The sequence below is a fragment of the Formica exsecta genome, unplaced genomic scaffold (assembly GCF_003651465.1).
Source record: "Formica exsecta isolate Colony F162 unplaced genomic scaffold, ASM365146v1 scaffold228, whole genome shotgun sequence".
Lineage (NCBI taxonomy): Eukaryota > Metazoa > Arthropoda > Insecta > Hymenoptera > Formicidae > Formica > Formica exsecta.
The window spans coordinates 380,414-403,594 of NW_021849573.1; the positions used below are offsets into that span (position 1 = coordinate 380,414).

The following is a 23,181-nucleotide window of genomic DNA, read 5'->3' on the forward strand; positions in this document are numbered from 1 at the left end:
TATATATATTATAGAATTGGATTTACAACAAAAAATTTCCAGAAAAATTAATGTTCTTAGCCTCAAATTATCTAGAAATCTAAAATTACTTTTAATTTTCCTGGAAAAGTTTTGTTATAAATCCAATTTTTGTTATTAATTCAATTTACGTAAATTCACACCTGTGTGATACAGATGGGCAAGCCGTAAATCCGTCATCATAAAGTGAACTTCGCGCTTTATTACTCATATCCAGTTTTGAATCTACACAAGTAACAATTGTCACAAGCTATATTAGGATTGCTTAATATTAAATATGAACGAAAACATCAGCTATTTAATTTCTATATATTCTAATGTGAGAAAATTAAAATTTTTCAAAGATGAGCTGAAAATATTTCCGAATATATATTTAAAAATTAATGTCTCTAGTAGTATGCATAGTTGCGTAAGATTAGAGGCACAACTAACTTGCTATTTGACAAGCTTAAAATTTTAGAATTTGGGGGATAAATAGAGAAAGAGAGAGGAAGAAAGAGAAAGGAAAGGAAGGTGATGTAGTGGGGAGGATAGCTATGCAGCTGCGCTGTTCACACGGAACAAGATGGTTGAAAGCGTGAAACGTGCGTGGATAGGCGTCCTTCTTTTTTTAACGTTTTAAGTGTTTTTTATAACAATAACTCTTTTTTTTTAAATCTTGTTGTATAGTGTTCTATAACAAAATAGTACAATAGTTCTATATTATAAAAATTCAAGGACTTTCTACATTTGAAGAGTGTGCAGTTAATAATTATATATAATAAATGTTGATGATTATAGGTATATATGCATTAACATTTAACTAAGCAAGCTTTTCCAGTGCAAGAAAAATAAAAGCTCTTACCGTAGTATGTATTGTGATCTTGTTATTTTCATGTTGTGCCACAAAAATTTTAATAAATTAACTGTTATATTTTACTAATTATAACATTATATATGGCTATAAAATATTGAAATAGTTACATTTATATAACAAAGGATCTAATTATTTCAAAAAAATTGTTTTGTCTAAATGTGAATAAATAAAAGTGTGAAATGTGTTCCGTAATAAAAATAAAAATTGTAAATAAAAATTATGCCATCTTTTTCGATGAGATCAAAAAAAAAAAAAAAATAAAACATATTCTGGCATAATATCTGTCATAAGAATAATGATAAATAAATATAATATAATATAATAAATGAAACTCAAAAGAATTCCTCAGTTAAAAGTCCATGACATCCAAATTTTATTTAGTGTATAGAAATTGAATAATTGCTTCCGTAAAAAAATATCTTTACAATAAAAATTGTATTTCTATAAAATTTATTTTGATGAAACTAAAGAAAATATTATTGTCATTGATATTAACAGAAACAATTATTATAAAGATAATTATATGTAATTAACAATTAAAAAATTTTGTTTTTTATTATAGAAATTCTTTCATATATTGGGTTAAATGGAAAGTTCGTGCCGTTTTTCGGTCTTCATCTGGCAGCAAAAACGTTCAACCCGATATTATACTCTCAAAATTTATAATAAAATTTTTTTGGCATGTGCATAGGGGCAAAATGCCATTAAACAATAGAAGAATGTCCTTTTCACTTATCTGGTGTGATCTGTATTATATAACGCAGATTCAATTTGTAAGAAATATCATCTATAGTGAATTTTAGGAGAAAAAATAATAATTTAATCTGAAATTTATTTTTTGTTATTTGCTCTATTTAATTGAATATAAAAAATGGCATAATTTAAAAAAAGCATTTTAAAGAATATTTAATATTCTTTAAATGCGATTTTTGATATATTAACATTAATCGGAATTTTAACATTGATAGAGATTGTTTTATATTTCAAAAATATCCTGCTTTCCGCTTGTTATCCGTTGTATATAGGTATAAATATAGGTTTCAATTTTTAATTTTCCAAAGTCTGACAATTATGTAATATATATATTTATTTATGTACAATTTTTTCATAAATATATATGTATATCTATATATAGATATGGATATAAGTATATATACAATATTAATAAAAAATATATATAATTATATAATAATATATTAATATATTATTATATAATTATCGCAAAGACAGTAATAAATTAATAGAACAAAAAAATTGTTTACGTATCGCTTAACTTGTTATTATGAGTTAAGCGACAGTGAGAGCTGCCAAATATGAGCATTATCATCAATCAAATTGTTTGTGAATTTTGCATTATGTGTCCAAATATTTTTGAGAATGACGTGTGCAAATATTTCCCCGTAAAATGCAATATTATTAAAGGAATGTTTCGAAGAAAATGCGGTGTGAACGGCCGGAGCTTTTTTGATACCTGAGCTGTAGAACGCTCGTTGTTTCGCTCGTCCATAAATCATAGTGATGCAAGGTCAGCTGCCCCGATCTCGGTCGTCGCGGCATTCCCTCTTTACGAACCGGCGTGAAGGACCAACTGTGTGTTCCGAGTTCGACATACTGCGTTTCTGAAGGTTATCTCGGCTGACTTCGAAACGCCGACGTAAGTCTTACCTGACTACATTGGTCTTCATTGCAATAGTTCTCTATTTAATTATTGAATATTGCATTTTCTGAAATGTCGAACATATTATATATTAATCTTTATACGGATACTATCGTATTAATCAATTATTATTATTTAATAATTGTGATTCCATGTCTTTTCTTATCTACATATTATATTATATAAGTAGTTAAACGCATTTTAACAATATCTGCCAAGAGTTTTCAATTTCTATTATTTCTATAAATTCTTTAAAAAACTTATTAATTTATTTAGTAAAATAATTACAAAAGTGCAATAAAAATATGCACTGGTCAAGAATTCGAAATAATTATTCTATATTCATTAAGATAAATTCAAAAATTTAATTTTTACGTAACATGAGTATCTTACTTTGATATTCTCATCAGAGATGTTCAGAGGTTGTGATATTGCATTAAAGACATATCTTGCTGATAAGATGGAATGTTAAAATAATTCTGATATGCTCCGTCAAATTGTTGCAGAGTTGATTGCGGTTGCGGCTGTTGCAAAAGATTTAATGTCTGTTCTCGTTGAATCGCTAACACATTGGTTGTCAAATTATTTATCGGTGTAGTCGTAGTTGAAGAGAAGTCATTTTGCGATTTTTCACTTTTCGTCTTTTTAGCTTTCATTCGTCGATTTTGGAACCAAATTTTAATCTGTCGTTCTGATAAATTTAAGATTGAAGATAGCTGTTCGCGACGTTGTTTCGGGAGATATTGCGTGGTATGAAACTCCTTTTCTAATTCGAAAGTTTGTTTCTGTGTATAGGTCTGCCTCGTGCGTTTCTGTTCCATTCCGTTTGCTTGATGAGCTGTAATAATCACGTTACAAATTATACGGGATTTGTATATATTAAAAACAAGTTTAAAATATATTTAAGATTACACATTGAGGATAGATGACTAATATCTTCTACATAATTTTTATTATTTTTTTTTTTTTGTAAATACAAGAAGATATAAAAAATGGAAACTATAAGTTATTTATACAATATATGCAACACGCTTTATAACGATCGACTTACCGTTAGTCCTATTTACCCATGCAAATGATGTGGAACTGTCGAAAGAAGGAAGCTGTCGTCGTTCGTCTGTATTATTTATATCTCTGTATTTATTTCTTTGTTTGTAACTGTTGTTGTTGTTACAGTTTGTTTCTTGTTGTTGCCGTGAATATATGGTTTGGTGATACGGGGCCTGTATCCTTGGTCGACTTGAGATAGAAATCGAGCTATTGTAACTGCCGGAATGGTCGGTATAATTTTGTTCATAAAAAATTTGCTGTTGTTGACATGGCTCCTGTAAGTTGGCAACAGATTGGTTACACTCGGCAATCGGCGATGTTTGATTAGACGAGGACGGGGACGTTTCCCAATCCCGCGAAGTAATTTGATTGTTAGAAATGAGAGTCGGTGAATATTTGTCTGGATTTGTATAGTAACTTCCTGTTACAGCTTTCTTGCCGTGAATTAGAGCCTTTTCTAGTAAACTGGACGGTTCTGGGATATATCGTGATGCATAATTAAATAAGTTTTGCTGCAGTTGTTGGCTTAATGGCTGATGCGGTGGATGATGCGGTAGATGATGCGATGGATGATGCGGTGGATGGTGCAGTGAGTGGTGTGATGACTGCTGCGGTGGCTGACACTCTTCCCTAAATATAAGAGAGAGATCTTCCTCGCTCGAACAATTCCGCCAATAATCATTTGGGTTTGATTGCATATTGTTATATAAATATGTATATCACAGCAATTTACAAGCGTGCGCGCGCACGCTCACACGCGCCCACACGCATACATATATTACACTCGCCGATACATTACACGCGCCCACGAGCACGCATATATACACACTATTTTTATCCACGAGACGAAATTTACAGCTACAAATTTATTTCGCTTACTGATACACTGGAATCACATTATTATCACAAATAATCAGATGAACTTGATGTAGAGTTTTCTTGCCGACTCACACGTTTAGTCCGCACGTTGTCAGTACCGAGAGCCGGCAAAACTAATACTGCTACTTGCAGTCTTTTCCCTTTACGGTATAGAGTGTAACCGAATCGAAAAGCGAATGGTTTGTCCGTTTGGTTTTCCAGAGAACTTTCAGGCTTGTCTATTGGTCCTAGAGGGGACGAGGGAAGAGGCGGGGGTCAAACTATACTGAAAATCACGAACGAACTTGCAACTAGTATAATACTGCACTACGTAGAATGGGGTCTTTTGGCGAAGGTGGAGGGGTATGCGCTACCCTTAGCACAAAAGCCCACACGGTCTCGGTCGGCCTCTGCCCGAATCGAGGTATCGCAGGGGGGCTCGGCCTCTGTCAGCTGCCTCTTCATTCACTGCTAAGGCCACCCCCGAATATACATTCGATTTTTGATCTGTTACTCGTGCCGCAGTCCCCTCCCACTATTAATGCTATTGACACAAAATCTACGCTGGCTTCCCCACTTTCCTCCCCTTTTCCAACGCGACCTCGCACAATGCACGGTGTTATGTGCACGTATGGGACTTCTTTGCTCGCAGGGTCGTTGATCCTGCACACGTCGATTTGAAATTGACTTTCGCCGCTTTTACGAGACAAATCTCTTTATTAAGTCAGTTTCTTTCTATGTTAAAGTAACGCGAGATATCTTCTTCTTTTCGTTTCTGTCGATCTTGCTTGATTTTCTTTCCTCTTCATTAGAAATCTACACACTCTCGATGTAACGATTACCACCTACATAATTTTTATTTTTTTTTTTTGTAAATACAAGAAGATATAAAAAATGGAAACTATAAGTTATTTATACAATATATGCAACACGCTTTATAACGATCGACTTACCGTTAGTCCTATTTACCCATGCAAATGATGTGGAACTGTCGAAAGAAGGAAGCTGTCGTCGTTCGTCTGTATTATTTATATCTCTGTATTTATTTCTTTGTTTGTAACTGTTGTTGTTGTTACAGTTTGTTTCTTGTTGTTGCCGTGAATATATGGTTTGGTGATACGGGGCCTGTATCCTTGGTCGACTTGAGATAGAAATCGAGCTATTGTAACTGCCGGAATGGTCGGTATAATTTTGTTCATAAAAAATTTGCTGTTGTTGACATGGCTCCTGTAAGTTGGCAACAGATTGGTTACACTCGGCAATCGGCGATGTTTGATTAGACGAGGACGGGGACGTTTCCCAATCCCGCGAAGTAATTTGATTGTTAGAATTGAGAGTCGGTGAATATTTGTCTGGATTTGCATAGTAACTTCCTGTTACAGCTTTCTTGCCGTGAATTAGAGCCTTTTCTAGTAAACTGGACGGTTCTGGGATATATCGTGATGCATAATTAAATAAGTTTTGCTGCAGTTGTTGGCTTAATGGCTGATGCGGTGGATGATGCGGTAGATGATGCGATGGATGATGCGGTGGATGGTGCAGTGAGTGGTGTGATGACTGCTGCGGTGGCTGACACTCTTCCCTAAATATAAGAGAGAGATCTTCCTCGCTCGAACAATTCCGCCAATAATCATTTGGGTTTGATTGCATATTGTTATATAAATATGTATATCACAGCAATTTACAAGCGTGCGCGCGCACGCTCACACGCGCCCACACGCATACATATATTACACTCGCCGATACATTACACGCGCCCACGAGCACGCATATATACACACTATTTTTATCCACGAGACGAAATTTACAGCTACAAATTTATTTCGCTTACTGATACACTGGAATCACATTATTATCACAAATAATCAGATGAACTTGATGTAGAGTTTTCTTGCCGACTCACACGTTTAGTCCGCACGTTGTCAGTACCGAGAGCCGGCAAAACTAATACTGCTACTTGCAGTCTTTTCCCTTTACGGTATAGAGTGTAACCGAATCGAAAAGCGAATGGTTTGTCCGTTTGGTTTTCCAGAGAACTTTCAGGCTTGTCTATTGGTCCTAGAGGGGACGAGGGAAGAGGCGGGGGTCAAACTATACTGAAAATCACGAACGAACTTGCAACTAGTATAATACTGCACTACGTAGAATGGGGTCTTTTGGCGAAGGTGGAGGGGTATGCGCTACCCTTAGCACAAAAGCCCACACGGTCTCGGTCGGCCTCTGCCCGAATCGAGGTATCGCAGGGGGGCTCGGCCTCTGTCAGCTGCCTCTTCATTCACTGCTAAGGCCACCCCCGAATATACATTCGATTTTTGATCTGTTACTCGTGCCGCAGTCCCCTCCCACTATTAATGCTATTGACACAAAATCTACGCTGGCTTCCCCACTTTCCTCCCCTTTTCCAACGCGACCTCGCACAATGCACGGTGTTATGTGCACGTATGGGACTTCTTTGCTCGCAGGGTCGTTGATCCTGCACACGTCGATTTGAAATTGACTTTCGCCGCTTTTACGAGACAAATCTCTTTATTAAGTCAGTTTCTTTCTATGTTAAAGTAACGCGAGATATCTTCTTCTTTTCGTTTCTGTCGATCTTGCTTGATTTTCTTTCCTCTTCATTAGAAATCTACACACTCTCGATGTAACGATTACCACGAATATAAAATTATTTCTGTGTTTATTGTGTACTAATCAGAGACAAGGTCGTGAAAACAAGTCTTTAACCGAAGTCTGTTTACACGCGCTATCAGTATTTACAAACATATTGTTCTTATTGTTAATCAAGAAATTCTTTCGAGTCATAAAGCCATGGCTTACGAAGTAAGAAAGTATTAGGATGCTTAAGTGAGATGTATTGATTAAACACGCTGGACAAGGCGTCAACGATAGGGTTAAAAGAACGTTTCGAGAATAATTATCCTTAACGGAAGATAATAGACGGCCTCACGGACAAACTATAAATAGCAAAGAGCGTCCGAAAAAAAAAGTGATTGATGATGCGTTCGAAGTGGTGACCAACCTACGGGGATTCTAAACGGCTGAACGGACACGCGTCTGCACGCGCGCACACACGTTCGTTGCGCGTTATACACGTATGCGGTCGAGTTTAGGCATACATGGCGAATCGAACGATGTCAGAAGAACGCCTCGCGCTCTCACGCGCATGGATGCGAAATGCATTCTGCGTTAGCCGATAGCAATAAATAATAATCCTCGATGGCCGATACTTGTGGGAAGGGACGAGGGTTCCGGAGTTGGGAGCATTTCCTAATGATTTTAGCTATACTGACTTTATTTTTGCTGGCATCGCCGACCGTATAATACGTTACACAAGAGAAATATACGAGAAATATACGACATATAATACGTTATACAAAAGAAAATTAAAATAAAATAATTATCATCATTAATTTAATTTCTTTTAATTGAGATATTTGATTACAATAAATTATGTTATATACTTATACATATACACGCGTTTACGCGAGAATATTTCGTAATTAATACATTTTCTAAGCATTTCTTTTTATCTTGGTATTGTGAGGTAGAGATCCTGTTTATGGCACGGTGGATCATAAAATTAAGACGGAATGACCTGAACGACATCCGATGTGAAATATTCCATGCAAAATGTGTGGTCTTTATTTCTTATGAGTATTCTCTCGTATATAATAATCAAATCCTAAAATACACGTTTCTGAACACGCTGTTTTTTTCTATTTTACCGAAAAAAAAACCGTTTACTTTTATCTTAGTTTGTTATACCAGGTAATTTTTACAATGTTACACAAGTCTGCTGACCCATTGGTCTAATAATGAAATAGTCTTTTGTCGGCAAATACAAAGCCGAGGGTCCAAGGATCTGGAAAGAAGCTGAGAATTTTCATGGAAAGTCTCTTACCATGTTCTGTGTGTCTCTACGTTACAACAATAAGTTGTAAAACTTTCACTTCAAACGAAACAAATAACCGAAACTGAATAGAGATATTGTTCGAGACTTTTTTGTTGAAACCATGTTTCAAAGTTGGTCCAACGTATTATCTTTCTACCTACATTTACGTGATACACCTCGAGTTTTTTTGTTCACAAGTATTCTATAGAGACGAGGAATTGGGAATAATTTTCAATAGTTAGAGAATAATTTGTATATTATTTTAAGTCACTTTGATTATACTATACGTGTTATATGCTTAATGTATCTATATAAGACGTATAAAAATTAAAAATTTAATAACATTATAACAAATAAAACATATATAGGATGCATGAAATGATTTTACATTAATTGTTAGTTAATGTATTAGATTCGCATTGTATGGAATGGTAACATCTCTGGTAGGGTAACATATGTGCTTATGTACTCCCTGTCTGATTCTCCGCCATATGAGCAACGATGGAGGTAAGGAATTTTCGTTACTGCAAGAGACGACATTTGTAGCCATTTGGGAAAATTGGGAATATCAGGCCAGACGGCATCTATTATTGTGCGCGATTGATTTATATATTTCGCTTGCGGTGCGTGTGTATCGTACCATGACAAATTACTTGCATCCACACGTGACTTTATATGCATTAATACAAAATGACAATTCACCGAAAAATTTTTTTATTTTTTATTTTTTATTTTGTTTAGCTTCATTAGATTAAAATATATTCGCCTTGAAAAATTTATAATAAAACTGAACAGTTTTTGATCTTATTGCATTTTTAATCGTAGTTTTCTTTAATAAAGTCAATGACTGCAGAAATAATTTGCATTGTATCTACTAGTAATTTCCATTCTTAAGTGTTGATTACATATAATACATTTCAACAGGGATAGAATAAAGTGAGTATTTTTTACAGAATGAGACATGATACGACAAAAACGACAGGACATTTCACTAAACTTGCAATTTCATGGGCAATTAGTAATGGTACTAAACGCATCTTTTATGTTTCTTTTTTACATGCATTAATTGACGTTTGTCTCAGTCATTCATCAAAGAGCTCTTTAACGTGTCATATTCGGTATGGAAGTATCTCTTTATATGCCTCTTACTTTGCATACGTTGCTAACATTAGAATAGAATAATAGAATGCTCTCCTAAATGAGTGTTTTTTATGCGAAGCAAAAAAGGAACAATCGTCCTTTAGTGTTAAACTTGTAACACTAAAAAAATAGAAAAGAAAATATGGCAATAATCCTTTTTCCCTTGATATTTTATTGTGTCCATTCTTTTTCATGTTCTCATCAGAATATTCCGTTACAAAATAAAAGATTTTTCGGAAAAAAATGAATTGCACAAACAACCTACATATACAGATGCCGACAAAATTTTTTATTCTTTCTCTAGAACACGAAAGTGGAGCAATCCAGAATACTAAATAATTATTGCAGTAGAATATATTTTTTATTCAAGTTTAATCTGGAGAACAATATACGTTAAAACATAATAAATTTTAAGTGCACATTATTCGTTATTCATAATTGTTAATATCTAATTTTTTTATGTGTTACCACCGAATCCGAAATAGCCTTAAGTATTAAAAAAATTGGATCAGATACAAATGAAAAAAATCTTTCGGTCGATTAATGAAGAATCGACGCCTCTCAATAAAAAGATACATCCGTATGTCAGATACATTGAAAAAAAAAATCATACGTATAAAGTGTACTTTGAATGGGACGGGGAGGGATTATCGATCCAGCGTTTGTTTGCGTAACGTGTTTACTTCTCGCCGCGGATATCTTCCCTCCTCTACTCGGCCGGGGCACCCTCGGCGACGAGCCGAACTCAGCAGGGATGGATCCGCGGTGGTAGGAAGGAGTGGCAGCGAAAAGGGGCGCGGGAAAGGGGGTAGGGAGAGTAGGACGTTGGAAATATCATTTATCACGGCCAGGACTGTCAATCTCCGCCGCATTGATACGATGATAGTCCGCCGACGTCGCGATGCTTGGCTAGCTGCTCATCCGCCGTGGAACCGCCGACGTTTCTCGTTGGGTGTGCGTAGGATGTTCCGTCATAACGTTGTAAATTAAAGCGATACACGCTCGATCATTAATATGACATTTATACCTATTCTAATTATGTATATTAATGTAATTTTAATTGGAGATTTATATCGGGGATAAATCTCTAAATTAATGTATAATAAATTCAATGGCAAATATATTTTACTGGGGATATAATACAAGCGATTTCTAAATTAACAGATTTTCAATTCAAACGACTTGTATAGAGTAATGATCATTAATATACACACTTTCAAAACTTTATATCACTTTATTGTGCTGATATTTTCATCGGTTATACTTACCATTCTTACCCGTTTGTGGTCGAAGAACAGTAGATCTATTTTAAAATGGGACGTATATCGGGTGACGGAAGTTAATGAGGCTTTTGCGTGTACCGGAAACCATTGGATTCTTCTGCCGCTAGGGAAGACAACTTCCACCCTCTCCTGTAAGCTGTGTAACGGCCACTCCCAAATTTTGCACGCACATTAAGTACTTCATATATTTAAGGAACTGCCCATCTGACCGCCGAAAAATAATTTCGCACGATTAAGATACCGATAACAATCTAATTATGACACTTAATTTTGACACTAATAATTATATGTCTATAAGAAGAGAATATTATCACATACATCGAATATAGTAAACATATATATAAACGTAAAGTAGTATAAATCACATCTTTCATATTTTAAAGTACAAAAATATTTCAATCTAAAATAATCAAGCTAATCGTCTTATTGTAGTGTCATTTCATAAAATAAAAACATTTTGTACTTAGTCAGAAAAATTGTACAAAAATCAATAGCGTAAAAATTTTATTTCTAACGTTATGTTATTTATATTATTTATCGGTTTATATAATTGTTTAAAGCTTCACTTGTTAAACTACAATACATGTCGGCTGCAAGAAAGCTGCGGCATAAATGAATGCAAAAATAACGCCTTAGGGATCCTGCACATGCTCTATGATGTAAGCGCGCGTTGGGAAAACCATTACATAAATCATACTCCCTTGGACGACCGGATATATCGGATCGTTGAAGAGAATCATAGTGATCGCCGATCGATATTTTCCCACGAGATCTATTCTCGTTAAATAACGTCTCGCTACTCGCGGGACCAAAACTAGATCTAGATCGTCTTAGCGCGCTTCAAGGTTGACGAAACATTCCATTAAACCTACTTACTTATCTGGCCATGGTAGCAATCATCATTAACGCGGTTCTCGCTTATCCGATGCTTATTAACGGGGAGGAGAAGGCGCGAGGGGGGAAAAGAGGAGGAGAGTGGTCAATACGCGAACAATCGCCGGAGGCTAAAATTCTACGCGAGATCGACAAAACGTTTAATTGATGCGAACGAAAGCTGCACACGGCTAGGCGTTCAATGTACCATTAGGTAGTTATTGCGATCACCGGGGGGATGCGTGGAATGGCGTGTGGATTGTGTACCGGTACACATACACGTATATGCGACGCGCACACTCGCGCACTCGTATAGGTGCATATACGTGGGGTAAAGCCATCGTGGCTTCATTCACGTCAGATCTGAGGCGACCACGTCATTTATCTGCCAGCCAGTCGGGCTAACGATGCATTGCCGGTTTGTTGGCCGAAGTCGTCGCCGGTATATACAGAGATCGCGCGCGAAATCGCAGACGCTTGGAGTTCTTCAGCTGAGGCTGAACGAAATAAGCTTATTTAGCGCGCTGGTATTTAGCGAGTTATCGAGCTCGAGGAGCTCGTTAACGCCCCAATTCACCTGTACCTGTATTCGGCTACGCGTCCGTATCGATATGCGACACGCTCGTGTTTACGGCCGCTAAATTATGGCCGATTGACACGACCGGTCGCTCGACACGCATTATTTGTCGCCCGTTATCATTACGCTTCTTCGTCACGGTCATTAGGAATGATTATGCGATTATTTGTAATCGTATAAACGCACGCGCGCGCGCGTGTGCGTGTGTATTGTCGAGAAAAATAATCCTGCGATACACAATAAGCGGCGAATTGGTCAGCGAATGCGCGATAATCGGTTATTGACTGCAAAAATGCTTACATTTGTTCCGCGCGAGATATACCAACACGACATTTGCTAAGAAATGAACGACGCACGATTGTAAATTCAGACGATGCGTTATCATGGTATTAATACATGACGTTCAGATTGTATACATATATACATGCGGATTTGTATGTACGTTAATTTATATTCGTTTTGATTTAAGTTTCTTAATATCGCACTGCGTGTATATTGTACAATCTATAATAAGTATTTTATAATATATATTATAATGTATCTATAAAAAATATATATTTATTGCACAACCTATATTTAAGCTACTCTAGTAGTAGCAGTAGTATTTGTACAATCGAATGCATTTAATGATGTTCGGTACACATTTAATAATTAAATTTTTCTATAAGAATTTTTCTGTAAGAAGCATTTTTTTTCTTTTAGACAATTAATTAATATATAATGAAAAAAACATTACATGAATTGTGTGCCTCGTAAATATCCGATCGTACAAATTAATAGACAATTAATTGTAAAATTTAATATTTTTCTTGTAAAATGTAGGAAAAAAAATCATTAGAAAGAGCGCAAATTTTAAAAATGAATAAATGTGTGACATATGAAATATTCATAAATATTCTCGAGCAATATTATTTTATATTAATTAGCTGAATGCGACAAATTCAACTGACATAGTAAAAACCGCTAACAAAAAAGTTATGTGATTATCAGTGCTTGCATCGTGCATCTGTGCGGTGTCCATGAAGGTAATTAGACAGCTACTGCCGAAGTCATTAATTATTACTCGACCGACAGAGAGACAGCGAAAGAAGGATGCGTGACCCTCCGTTGTTTTATAATGCGCGTAAAAAATTAAGAGAGGACCACCGCGAAAATTATCAAACATGCTACTTTACAGAAACTTCCGGCAAAAATCTGGTTGTTTATAATTATATTAATTTAATAAATGTGTATGTGTGTGTGCGTATGTGTGTAAATTTTGATATACTTTTTTAAGAGACTGCATCATATATGTATTGTAATACAGTACAGTAATAATATTATTTGTCATTTGTATATTGCTTGTACTGCAAATGTTGAAAATATGCTCTTGTGACTCACGCATATATGATAACAATTTATACAACAGATGTATTTAATAAATTTTTCTGACATGTTGACTTCTTGTTAGGATATGAAAAAATATTTCAAATGATATACCCTATTTTTAAACGCTCTTTATACATACATACGTATATAAAATATTAATACAGAAAATTTCAGATTTTATTATTGTCAGAAAAATATAATACATAGGGAGATATTGTAGGATCTACGACAGGGCTGGAGAAGAATTAGACGTTAACGCTCACGCGGGGAGAGAGGGGGGGGGGATTCATAGGATCGAGGGGGGGTATCTCGAGGCGGGCTCGGTTACGTCCAAATAGAAATTCAATTGATCTTGTCCGGTAGTGTCAGGTAATCCATCTTGTTCCTTCCGCCATGTCTGGAGCCGTGTCTAAGTTGGTCCGTGAGGAGGTTTCCGCGTTTCTCTTTCTCATTCTCCACTTTTCGGTTGCCGCGACGTTCCGTCGGCTACACGGTTCCGTCCGTCGCCGTAGAAAAAAGAGGACAGCTGTCCAGCCGACCGCCAAACTACCCATTAATTACGTTCCTGGACACACTCACACTTATCCATTTGTTTGTCTTTCCATCTCTTGTCCTCCCCTCCCCTCCCGCCCCGACCTTCGTCGCTCCTCACGGCCGCTCGGTTACCGCCACCCGTTGTGAATAAAAATCGCTCTGCCAAACTACAAGTCGAGCCCTCCGGTCCCTTCGTCCCTACGTACTTCCGGATTCTTTTTTTCGGACGGCGACCGTGCGGTGCGATGAGTGGATTTGTACGCGCGTCGGGCAACATCCTCAGCCGCTGTACAATTATTGCGCGTTCTTTGTGCACCGAGGAAATTGTGGCCCCTGCGCCACAATCCATGATCCGTTTAATATTCACGGAGACCAAGTTCGCGAATTTTGCATTCACCTGCCGCTCGTTTCGACCTGCGCAGGCTTGCGCATCGTTCGAACGAGTGCCGAGAGCTCGAGAGAGATAACAATGATTATCCCTTTCGGATCGCCGATTTTATCCTCATCGCGGGATCGAAACGAGGCGGCCGAGCAACGATCGTAACTACGATAAGCTACCAAGCTATCGGCGGAGAGTTGTTCATGCGCGTGCTCGCACGATGGGCTAATTGGTAATACAACTTTATTACTCTCCGTTAAGTAATGACGGTCTGTGTTAAGTATGCTCGGTTCCGAAGAAAGGGATCACCGCGTGTGTATCGATACCGGATCGAGATAAAGGCGCGCATGTACGAGAGATAAGAGCATTGTATAAAAAAGTATAAAGTAAGGAGAGAGAGTGCATCCTCTAATAAGACGATAAAGGTCACCTACCGAGAACAATTTCATGATTTGCCTCGAGCGAGATTTCAAGTAGGTGATCTAGCTCGAATCGAGATGATCGGGGAGAGAACAGGAATCTTCGAAACGCCTACATCCGCCAGTTGAATATATGCGTTGCGTACAGATTATTTCAATAATAATGAGATTAAAAAGAAGAGCTTGTTTATATGTTTATTTTTATTTAGGTGTATCTTACATTAATAATATTTATTATATAGACAAGACACTAGATACGTCTAAATGTCACAAGATCGGTTGGTGCCGATGAACCCGTCAAGAAATGGGAGAGAGGGGGGGTTTAGATGATTTACGAAATTCAAGACGAACGGGGAAAAAAGATCCGGACGCGTTCGCAGCTACTTGCGGATAATTAATAACGCCGAGATCAAAAGTGCGGCCATTGAATGTTCGCTCATTCACAAACGATCTCTCCGCCCAGATGAATGCGAACCGGATCGTTACAAGGGTATTCTGCGGGCGTGCCACGTATGGGTGTCTTCAGGTCAATACTGGCAGTACGGTGAATACAATTATTAATGCCGTCATTAAGAGCATTTACCATTTTTTAATACCCACGATCAGGAAGGAATATAATCCATTACTCAACCCTCGGGATTGTTAGATATTCCTTTTTACGTGCCTTTTCCAACGGCTGCAAATAGAGCAGTAATGGAGAATTGCCTCTTTTTATATACAGGATATTTTATAAAGTTTATATTATAAGCGTTGGATGTGTTTGAATTAAATTGAATTTTTGCTTGGTAAAATTGTCTGCAAATTTATCACGCTTTTCAAGTTATATTTGAGCCAAACAAAATACTATGTACAACGTTACATACATACATGTGTAAAAATAGATTATAAATAATTTTTAGATTGTGCGCGAATTATGTAAAATAAATTATATTTATCACATGTCCCCTCTTTCGCAATATAAAAATTGTATATATGTATTTATTGCCAACAACACACGAGAATTCAAGAAACTCGATCGTTCTATCTACGAAAGTATATTTTAATCGTCGTTAAGAGAGAGGGGAACCACGAAGGAACGAAATACGCGACAGAGACACGTGTCAACGCAATAAATCGTAGCGGTGTCCGACATATGGTTTGCTTTGGACGGCAAATTCGGACATATGATTGTAAACTGCGCATGGATGGCAATTAAATATTTACGTCTTTTATAATTTTCCTTGTTTTCCTTTCTTAAATAATATTCTTAAAAAATAAAAATAAGTACTAAAAATAAGCACTAAAAATTAAAAACAAAAGAGGTTTATATATAATCATAAATTATATAAATAATAAGATATATTTAATTTTTATATAAGCATATTATTACATAACAACAGAGATAATTTATTTTTTACATCGTAAAAATTACGTCACATTACTTTCTTAAAATCTTTTAGAAATTATACTGATAAAATCTTTTAGGAATTATACTTTTAAAATCTTTTAGGAATATTTTTGAATTAATAAATTAAATTTCAATATACTCGTAAATCTTGTAAATGTGTATAATATTCGAAGAAGAGATATAAGCGTCTTAAGCATTTATAAAATTTATGAAACAAATCTATGAAATAAATTGATGCTACATTTATGAAAATCACGTGCGCTTTCGCAACGACAAACGCGATGATAAGCGTTTCGCAGTTGCATGAAAATGACTTCTCGTTGCGGATCAAGGATGATCTCCAAGGCGGAGAGAAGACTGGAGAGGCATCGTCGGGATTATATGGGGCGCGTCCACGTATACACTCACGTAAGCGCGCGCTCCCCAAGAATATTTCCATCTCTTCCTGTCTCTACCGATCTTCGCTTGCATCCATTCTCGTCCTCTTCCTCCTGCTATTTCTTTCTCCCCCAATATGACGAGTGAACGTCGCGCACAGTTTACATCCACACCTCGACCGATTATTTGTTGCTTCCGTTCCAAAGGACTATTTTCAACCGGATGACATTCATACGCGGTATTCAGATATGCCGTACGAAGTTATCGGAAATGAAATATTTGTCTCTCGTTTATATAGAAATTTATTTATAGAAAAAGCACATTTTTTATACTTTGTTTTATTTTATTTTTCCATTTATTATACAAAATTTCTGTCTTTCAAGTACATATCTGAAATATAAAAATGAATAATTAATAATTATATTCGCTTCGCGTATCATTTATCTTTACATATTTTACCATTCATTTATTAAATTCTTAATTGAGAACTATACAAATCTGAATTCAAAAGACTTAATAAAATTTGCATCTGGAGCAACGACTCTACCTTTCCAGTCTTTTCTGAATCCTATAAGAGTACTTTCGTGTTATCCGAATGTTTCTTCGAGCTGTTTTCATGTTTCACCCTCGAGAATAATTTCGCGACACACACGTTGCAGAAGTAAAAAAAAAATAAAAAATGAAAATCATGGCGTGAAAAAGCGGCTGTGATGTTCCAAGTAGGCGGTCGTACTTCCTCCGGGGTCTTCCTCTATACGGTTCCAATCCAAAGTCTGTAATGCGGCTTACAACTAGGGAGTTATGGCGCCGGCTGGCGGTACGCGAGCAAGATTTGAGCTCGAGAGGGAGTTATCAGGCGACTTAATCGAACGATTAATGGTACGGCACGTGTAAAAGTCCGACAGAAACGAAGAGAAGCGCGCAAAAGAGGACAGGGGCTAAGAATCAAACACTTCGGATCGACCATGAAACCGCTTGTCAGACCCCAATACGTGGTTCTCTTGTACATTTAAAATAAAACAACTTACAGGGCTGAGCGATTAACTAATTATCTGTAGCTCAAAGAGAGCTATTGCATTATGATCGCAACTTGTCCGCTCTGTTGTTTACGTAAAATAATACAAAGAACGGTATATAAATACACTCGATAATTATCGCTTCTGTTGAGATGGATATCGCAATTAAAAAAATATATTGATATAGATTTAATTTTATATGCAAAATGCAAAATTTTGTTTAAATAACACTATATAATTTTGAAGTGATTATATTTTTGAGAACCGGCTTGTCATATACAAAATAGCGCAAAATAAATATTTGCAATAAAGATAAACTATTTTGAAACTTTCATTAACAATCGAATGCGAAATATCTAATTACGATTCCTATTAAATTATTTGCCATTAGCAGAGAGGTCTTTAACTCCACCCCTCCCTTTCCATCTCTTTCGAAGAGCCTTTATAAGCGCGGTCTAATCCTCTCTTCAGATTGGAAAAATATCAGAGGTGATGGAGCGATTCGAGACGCGTTAAATATTAAGCCGACTGCGAAGCACATTCGACTTGGTTTATAACGAGGTCGTTTTCTGTATCTTGGAGATAAAACTCGTACGCCTCTACCGCTGATCAGGGCCGCTCATTAGCAGTAGATTAATATAATCCGGTCGACGCGGAACGACCAAACAAATGCACGGTAGCCGTGTCCACGACAACATCCCCATTCGTTTGGTTGCTTCCAAGTCTTCACATTTCAACACACACACATATATGTAGATATATAATTTGGCATAGATTAGAGAGAGACTTTGATATATAATAATTATGATGTATATAAAATTATCAGATGTTTCTAAGGCTACAATAATAATTAAAACAATTAATTTGTGAGAATGCCAACAGATTAAAAGATATAGGTAAAGAAAGAGAAAAGAGTCAAAAAATTCAAAGCACGACAATTTCCCCGCAAGTACTCTCGAGTTTAATCACATCAGATATATAACATACATATCTTGGCAGTAGCACATTTTCTATCGCTATTTTAATTTTTTAACTATGACAGCACACATTACTCTACGATTCTCGGCAAAACCACCTAAATATGTGAGACACGGTTTTTTTTACATTTTGACGCGAGAGAGAGAGAGACGATCTGTGGCAATAATATCGCAGCTCGTAGATTGAAAGTTACGAGGGAGTAAGTAAAGAAAACCGGAGCCTTACATGGAACTTTGCGCGAAATCAAGATCTCGGTTAAGGTGGGGACACGAGGGTAATGGCGTGTGCATTATTCTGATAAATCGCTCCGACTGGCGTCAATCCTGACTTGGAGCTGACTGGAAATCTTGCCCGGCAAAATCTATACCCACCTACACAGGATGCTTGAAGTCAAATCGCGGCATCATCGAACGGGAAGGCTAAGTGAAAAATATGTCGTGCGATTGACGTTGTATGTTTTATCCTTGAATAATATTGTATAAGAAATACACTTTTTTTACGCGATGTATGGGGACAATTCGAATAGAGAATTCAATTTGCAAGAGATAATTGTGGTAGCATAATCAACGGTGACTTACGCTATAGTTTATAAATCAAATGTAATAATGAATTTATATCGGCTAAAGCAAAGCTCTCTTTTCGTTTTGAATGTTATTTCTCATGTATATGTGTTTAGCTGAAAAAATATATCACGTTTATTACTTGAATCACGGAACGAATTTATAGCTTATTGATTAATGTTTTAGCGATGTATTTGTCACATTGTTTGTTAGCGTCGAAAGAATCAATTGGCTTATACTCGAGTCGTAAAGCCACAAATTTATCGCAGTATTATCGATTGTCACACCGACCCTAATTAGCAATTGACAGATACTAACCACAAAATTAACAATTGCGTGCAATGTAAAGCATCTCACAAATTCTATTACATTAAATAGAATATAAATTAAATATTGTAGAGAGTTTTATAATCCTTTTCCAATAAAGTCAATTAATTTCTTCCTTCTGTTAACGTCAGATGCAAGACTATATTATTGCTAGAAATGCAATCATAAATATATATATAATACATATAATTATAAATTTTATATACATATTTCATGAATTTAATATCATTCGACATACATAATATATCTGAGAAGGTATCGATAAGCAAGTGACACGAATCTGCACCGTACCTGGAGACCTGAAAAGGGCCTTCCACCCTGACTGCCGAGATTTATCGTTTAAACGTGCACTTATGGGTTTAAGAGAGGGTATTGCGTCACACACGTGAGGCAATAAATCATCAAAATATGAGTCGATGATAGAACGCAAAGGAATAACGTTTAGTGCCTGAATTAATGTCATCTGAGGCATTTATATGAGTAAATGATTGAATATGTGGCGTATTCAATCTGAAAACACACAGTGTATAATAAATCCATCAATTATTGAAACGAGAACTCGAGTTGCGAAAAAGCATCGCGATTGTTTTATATATTTATGACGCGCGCGCTAAAGCCTATACCGGGATGCTACCGGGAGATAAAGTTTAAGAATGCACGCGATCGCAGATGCGAGCGGGCAAAAAGATGCGGGCAAGTCAAGGAAAATCAAGTTCACATCCACGCCGCTGCTCGGCGAGATCTTCGCCCGAATGGAATTAAAGCACGTGCTTTGAAACACGCGCGCGTTGAACCCTCTCTCCGTTTATCTTCCACAACTGTGGTAAAAAGAATATCTCTCCTGATACTCGCCCGTCATTCATACGTACCGAGAATTAATGGTTAGTGCAACGAGGAATTCCGTTATTTACGTTTCAACATTCAATATCAATTTAATTAATTTATAAATAAAAGATTTATATTCTGTCTCTCCTTCTTTTATCGTTGTCGATATACATATACTTAAATAATTTATCACATAAATAAATGGCTCTCTGTATATCGATTTCGTCAAAATAATGTGTTACGTCATACGATAATTCAATAAGCATTCAATGTACGATCGATTACGTTAAATTAATTTATTTCATGAATTTTCAAGTAGTTGTAAAAATGATAGCTGTTCGTGTACGTTACGTGTATGTTCTTTTGTTATTATAAGCCAATAATTTGGGCATTTAAATGATATTTTCTCAGCTACTGTGAAACCAAAGTCTGCCGCTCTCTTGTAGACGTATATAATTTAGTCATTAAGATTTATCGTGGAAACTTAATTCATAGCAGTCATCATCGTTCCTATCATCGTTCATTCCCGCGCTGACCCCAGGCATAGCAAACGAACGAACGATTCGCAACGACGACGATATTATCTATTATGTTTAATGCGAACCTCTTTAGCCTCCACTAATTGATAGCCGGGCATTAGCGTAATTGTAATGAGTCAAAATTACGGCAATCATGCGGTCTAGCGCCTTGGGGGAGGAGTTAAAGTCTTTGGCTTTTGGTGAATCTTCAAAGAAATTCGCCGTCATATTGTTCTGCCGATCTGACTGAGATCCAACTTTCTGAATATTTAATGTATTTAGGAGAAATATTTAGGAGAGCACACACAGTATTTCTCTCTCATCGTGTGTGTGAGAAAACTAAATTTAAAAGTTTTAATGAAACTTTGAATTAATATATATGCTTACGAAAAAATGTTATGTATCTCCAAAATACATATTCTTCGCAAAAAGTATATAATTTTGTGATAATATCGAAAAACGTCTAAAAATTAATTGCGTTAAAACTCTATTAATTTAGAATATAAAGTGTTCTATCGATAAATCGAATGCAATAGTATATAAATAAAATTTGATCCAACTATGTAACATTTATTTATTAATGAACTGGAGTATTTATTTAAAAATATTTATTTAAAAAATATATGCAATATTTCCAAGAAAATCAAACCTTTCCAAAACATATATTATATCGTTTTTCTCGTAAGATTATTGCATACTGGATATTACTGCAAGATTGTCCAAGTAACATAATTAAATTAATATTTATTGTATGTATGATACACATAAAGTGACGACTATATCAAGACATGCAGATAAGATGTAAGAGCGAAAAAATATTTCTCTTGCCAGAATCACGTGAGGGAAGAGGTGAGAGGGGGTGTAATGTGTGGCATATACTTATTTAGACGAGGGGACCATGAAGTTCATCCCTCATCTTTACGTCGCGTCGGTAATTCATCCGGCGCACATCCAATGAGGATGCCCGCAGGATAGACCGGAGGAAGGACAGGCCGCTAACGGATGGGTGGCTTAGGGGGTTGAAAACGACGACGGGGTCTAATCGATGGCCATCTGTTGGACAAAGCGTGAAACTGCTATCAGAGTTTCAGCGTGTCCTGTGGCTGGTAAAACGCTGTCACGAATAGTGTGTATCGTTGGGTGGTTAATGAGAGCTGTTGGATTACACGTGCATTTGTGATAACGATCGATATTCGAAGGCGCGTGAATGCTTTGGATTATTTATCGGATTATTTGTTAACGGATATCAGATGGAACATTCGTTAAAGGCTTTCATCAATCATCCTCAGCTATAAAGTAGACGAGCCTAGAGATTACGTTATATAGGTATGTAAAAAAATTTCACCGTTCAAAGAAGGAACGCGAGATAGAAGCGAAATGCGTGAGCAAAAAGGAGATGCCTTTTCTATTTCGAGAGAATATCGAGTTCGATGTAATTGATACGATCGACGTTCGTTGAATTAATAATCGTTGGAGAGCCGCGAAAAAGCGAACTTATTATAATATCGGACGGACGCCTAGCGCGTTGCGGCCGCGCGATCTTTCATCCCATAAGCACGCTCTGATTATTTATGAACGTGCAAACGCACGCGGTACAATCGATTTCACGGAGGCAAATTAGCCGAGGCCGGTCGGCCGACTCGGACGTTAAAATAATAACGCTCATCGCCTTAATGGTCAATAATAATTAGGGAAATTCTTACCGTCGGAAATTGGTCCTCGTAAGAACCTCTCCCGTTGCCGATCTCGCTTTATTTCATCGAATTACGCGGCTTAACGCCATTCGATGATCGCCAAAATTCTTGAATAGTGAAACTTTGAAATTAAGGAAGAACCTGCGCCAAAATAGTTTTACGTGTAACGCTCATCGTCATAACAATCGATATCTCGAAATATTTCACATTTTCTCAGGGAAACTTATGTGATACAATGTTATTCAATATTTCCGTGTGTCATTAATCGTCATTAGTCTATTAAAAAAAAAAAAAAATTTATTTAACATGTCATACTAAAGCGAGTTCACTTCATTTTTTACCATATATTCCGCGAGTCTTATATCGTGTACCGTATTTTTTTTTTTTTTTTTTCAAGTTCCACGATTAAGATTCTGGCGAACGATTAGATATACAACGAGGAACCAATAACCGTGAACTGTTGCAAGAAATGAGAGTACCTTACTTGTCCGATTCTCCCATTATTACGAGCCGGGAAAGTTGGTCTGGTCTTTGAGGTTTAGAAAGTTAGGACATTACAGCTAAGATTAAAGCGAGAAAATTTGCGGGGGAAGA

General features: G+C 36.4%; 2 protein-coding genes across 2 annotated transcripts; both read right to left on the reverse strand.

Moving 5' to 3' along the window:
* Positions 1 to 2,086: 2,086 nt before the first annotated feature.
* On the reverse strand, positions 2,087 to 7,509 carry LOC115235606 (homeobox protein Hox-A5-like). Its single transcript, XM_029807502.1, has 4 exons — positions 7,095 to 7,509; positions 3,583 to 5,284; positions 2,925 to 3,369; positions 2,087 to 2,598 (listed from the first exon to the last, which is right to left on the reverse strand). Exons 2-3 carry the CDS (start codon positions 4,277 to 4,279, stop codon positions 2,948 to 2,950), a joined length of 1,119 nt encoding a protein of 372 aa, XP_029663362.1. The 5' UTR covers positions 4,280 to 5,284; positions 7,095 to 7,509; the 3' UTR covers positions 2,087 to 2,598; positions 2,925 to 2,947.
* LOC115235607 (putative uncharacterized protein DDB_G0291608) lies at positions 5,299 to 7,099 on the reverse strand. The gene has a single exon (XM_029807503.1). It carries the CDS (start codon positions 6,087 to 6,089, stop codon positions 5,352 to 5,354), a length of 738 nt encoding a protein of 245 aa, XP_029663363.1. The 5' UTR covers positions 6,090 to 7,099; the 3' UTR covers positions 5,299 to 5,351.
* Positions 7,510 to 23,181: the final 15,672 nt, after the last annotated feature.

What these genes read in the sequence shown, in the direction of transcription:
- LOC115235606 (XM_029807502.1), bottom strand. Translation starts at nt 4,279, where the DNA reads ATGCAATCAAACCCAAATGATTATTGGCGGAATTGTTCGAGCGAGGAA. An exon ending in ATGGGTAAATAGGACTAACG is followed by an intron (nt 3,370 to 3,582) that starts GTAAGTCGATCG and finishes TGATTATTACAG; the next exon opens with CTCATCAAGCAAACGGAATG.
- LOC115235607 (XM_029807503.1), bottom strand. Translation starts at nt 6,089, where the DNA reads ATGCAATCAAACCCAAATGATTATTGGCGGAATTGTTCGAGCGAGGAA.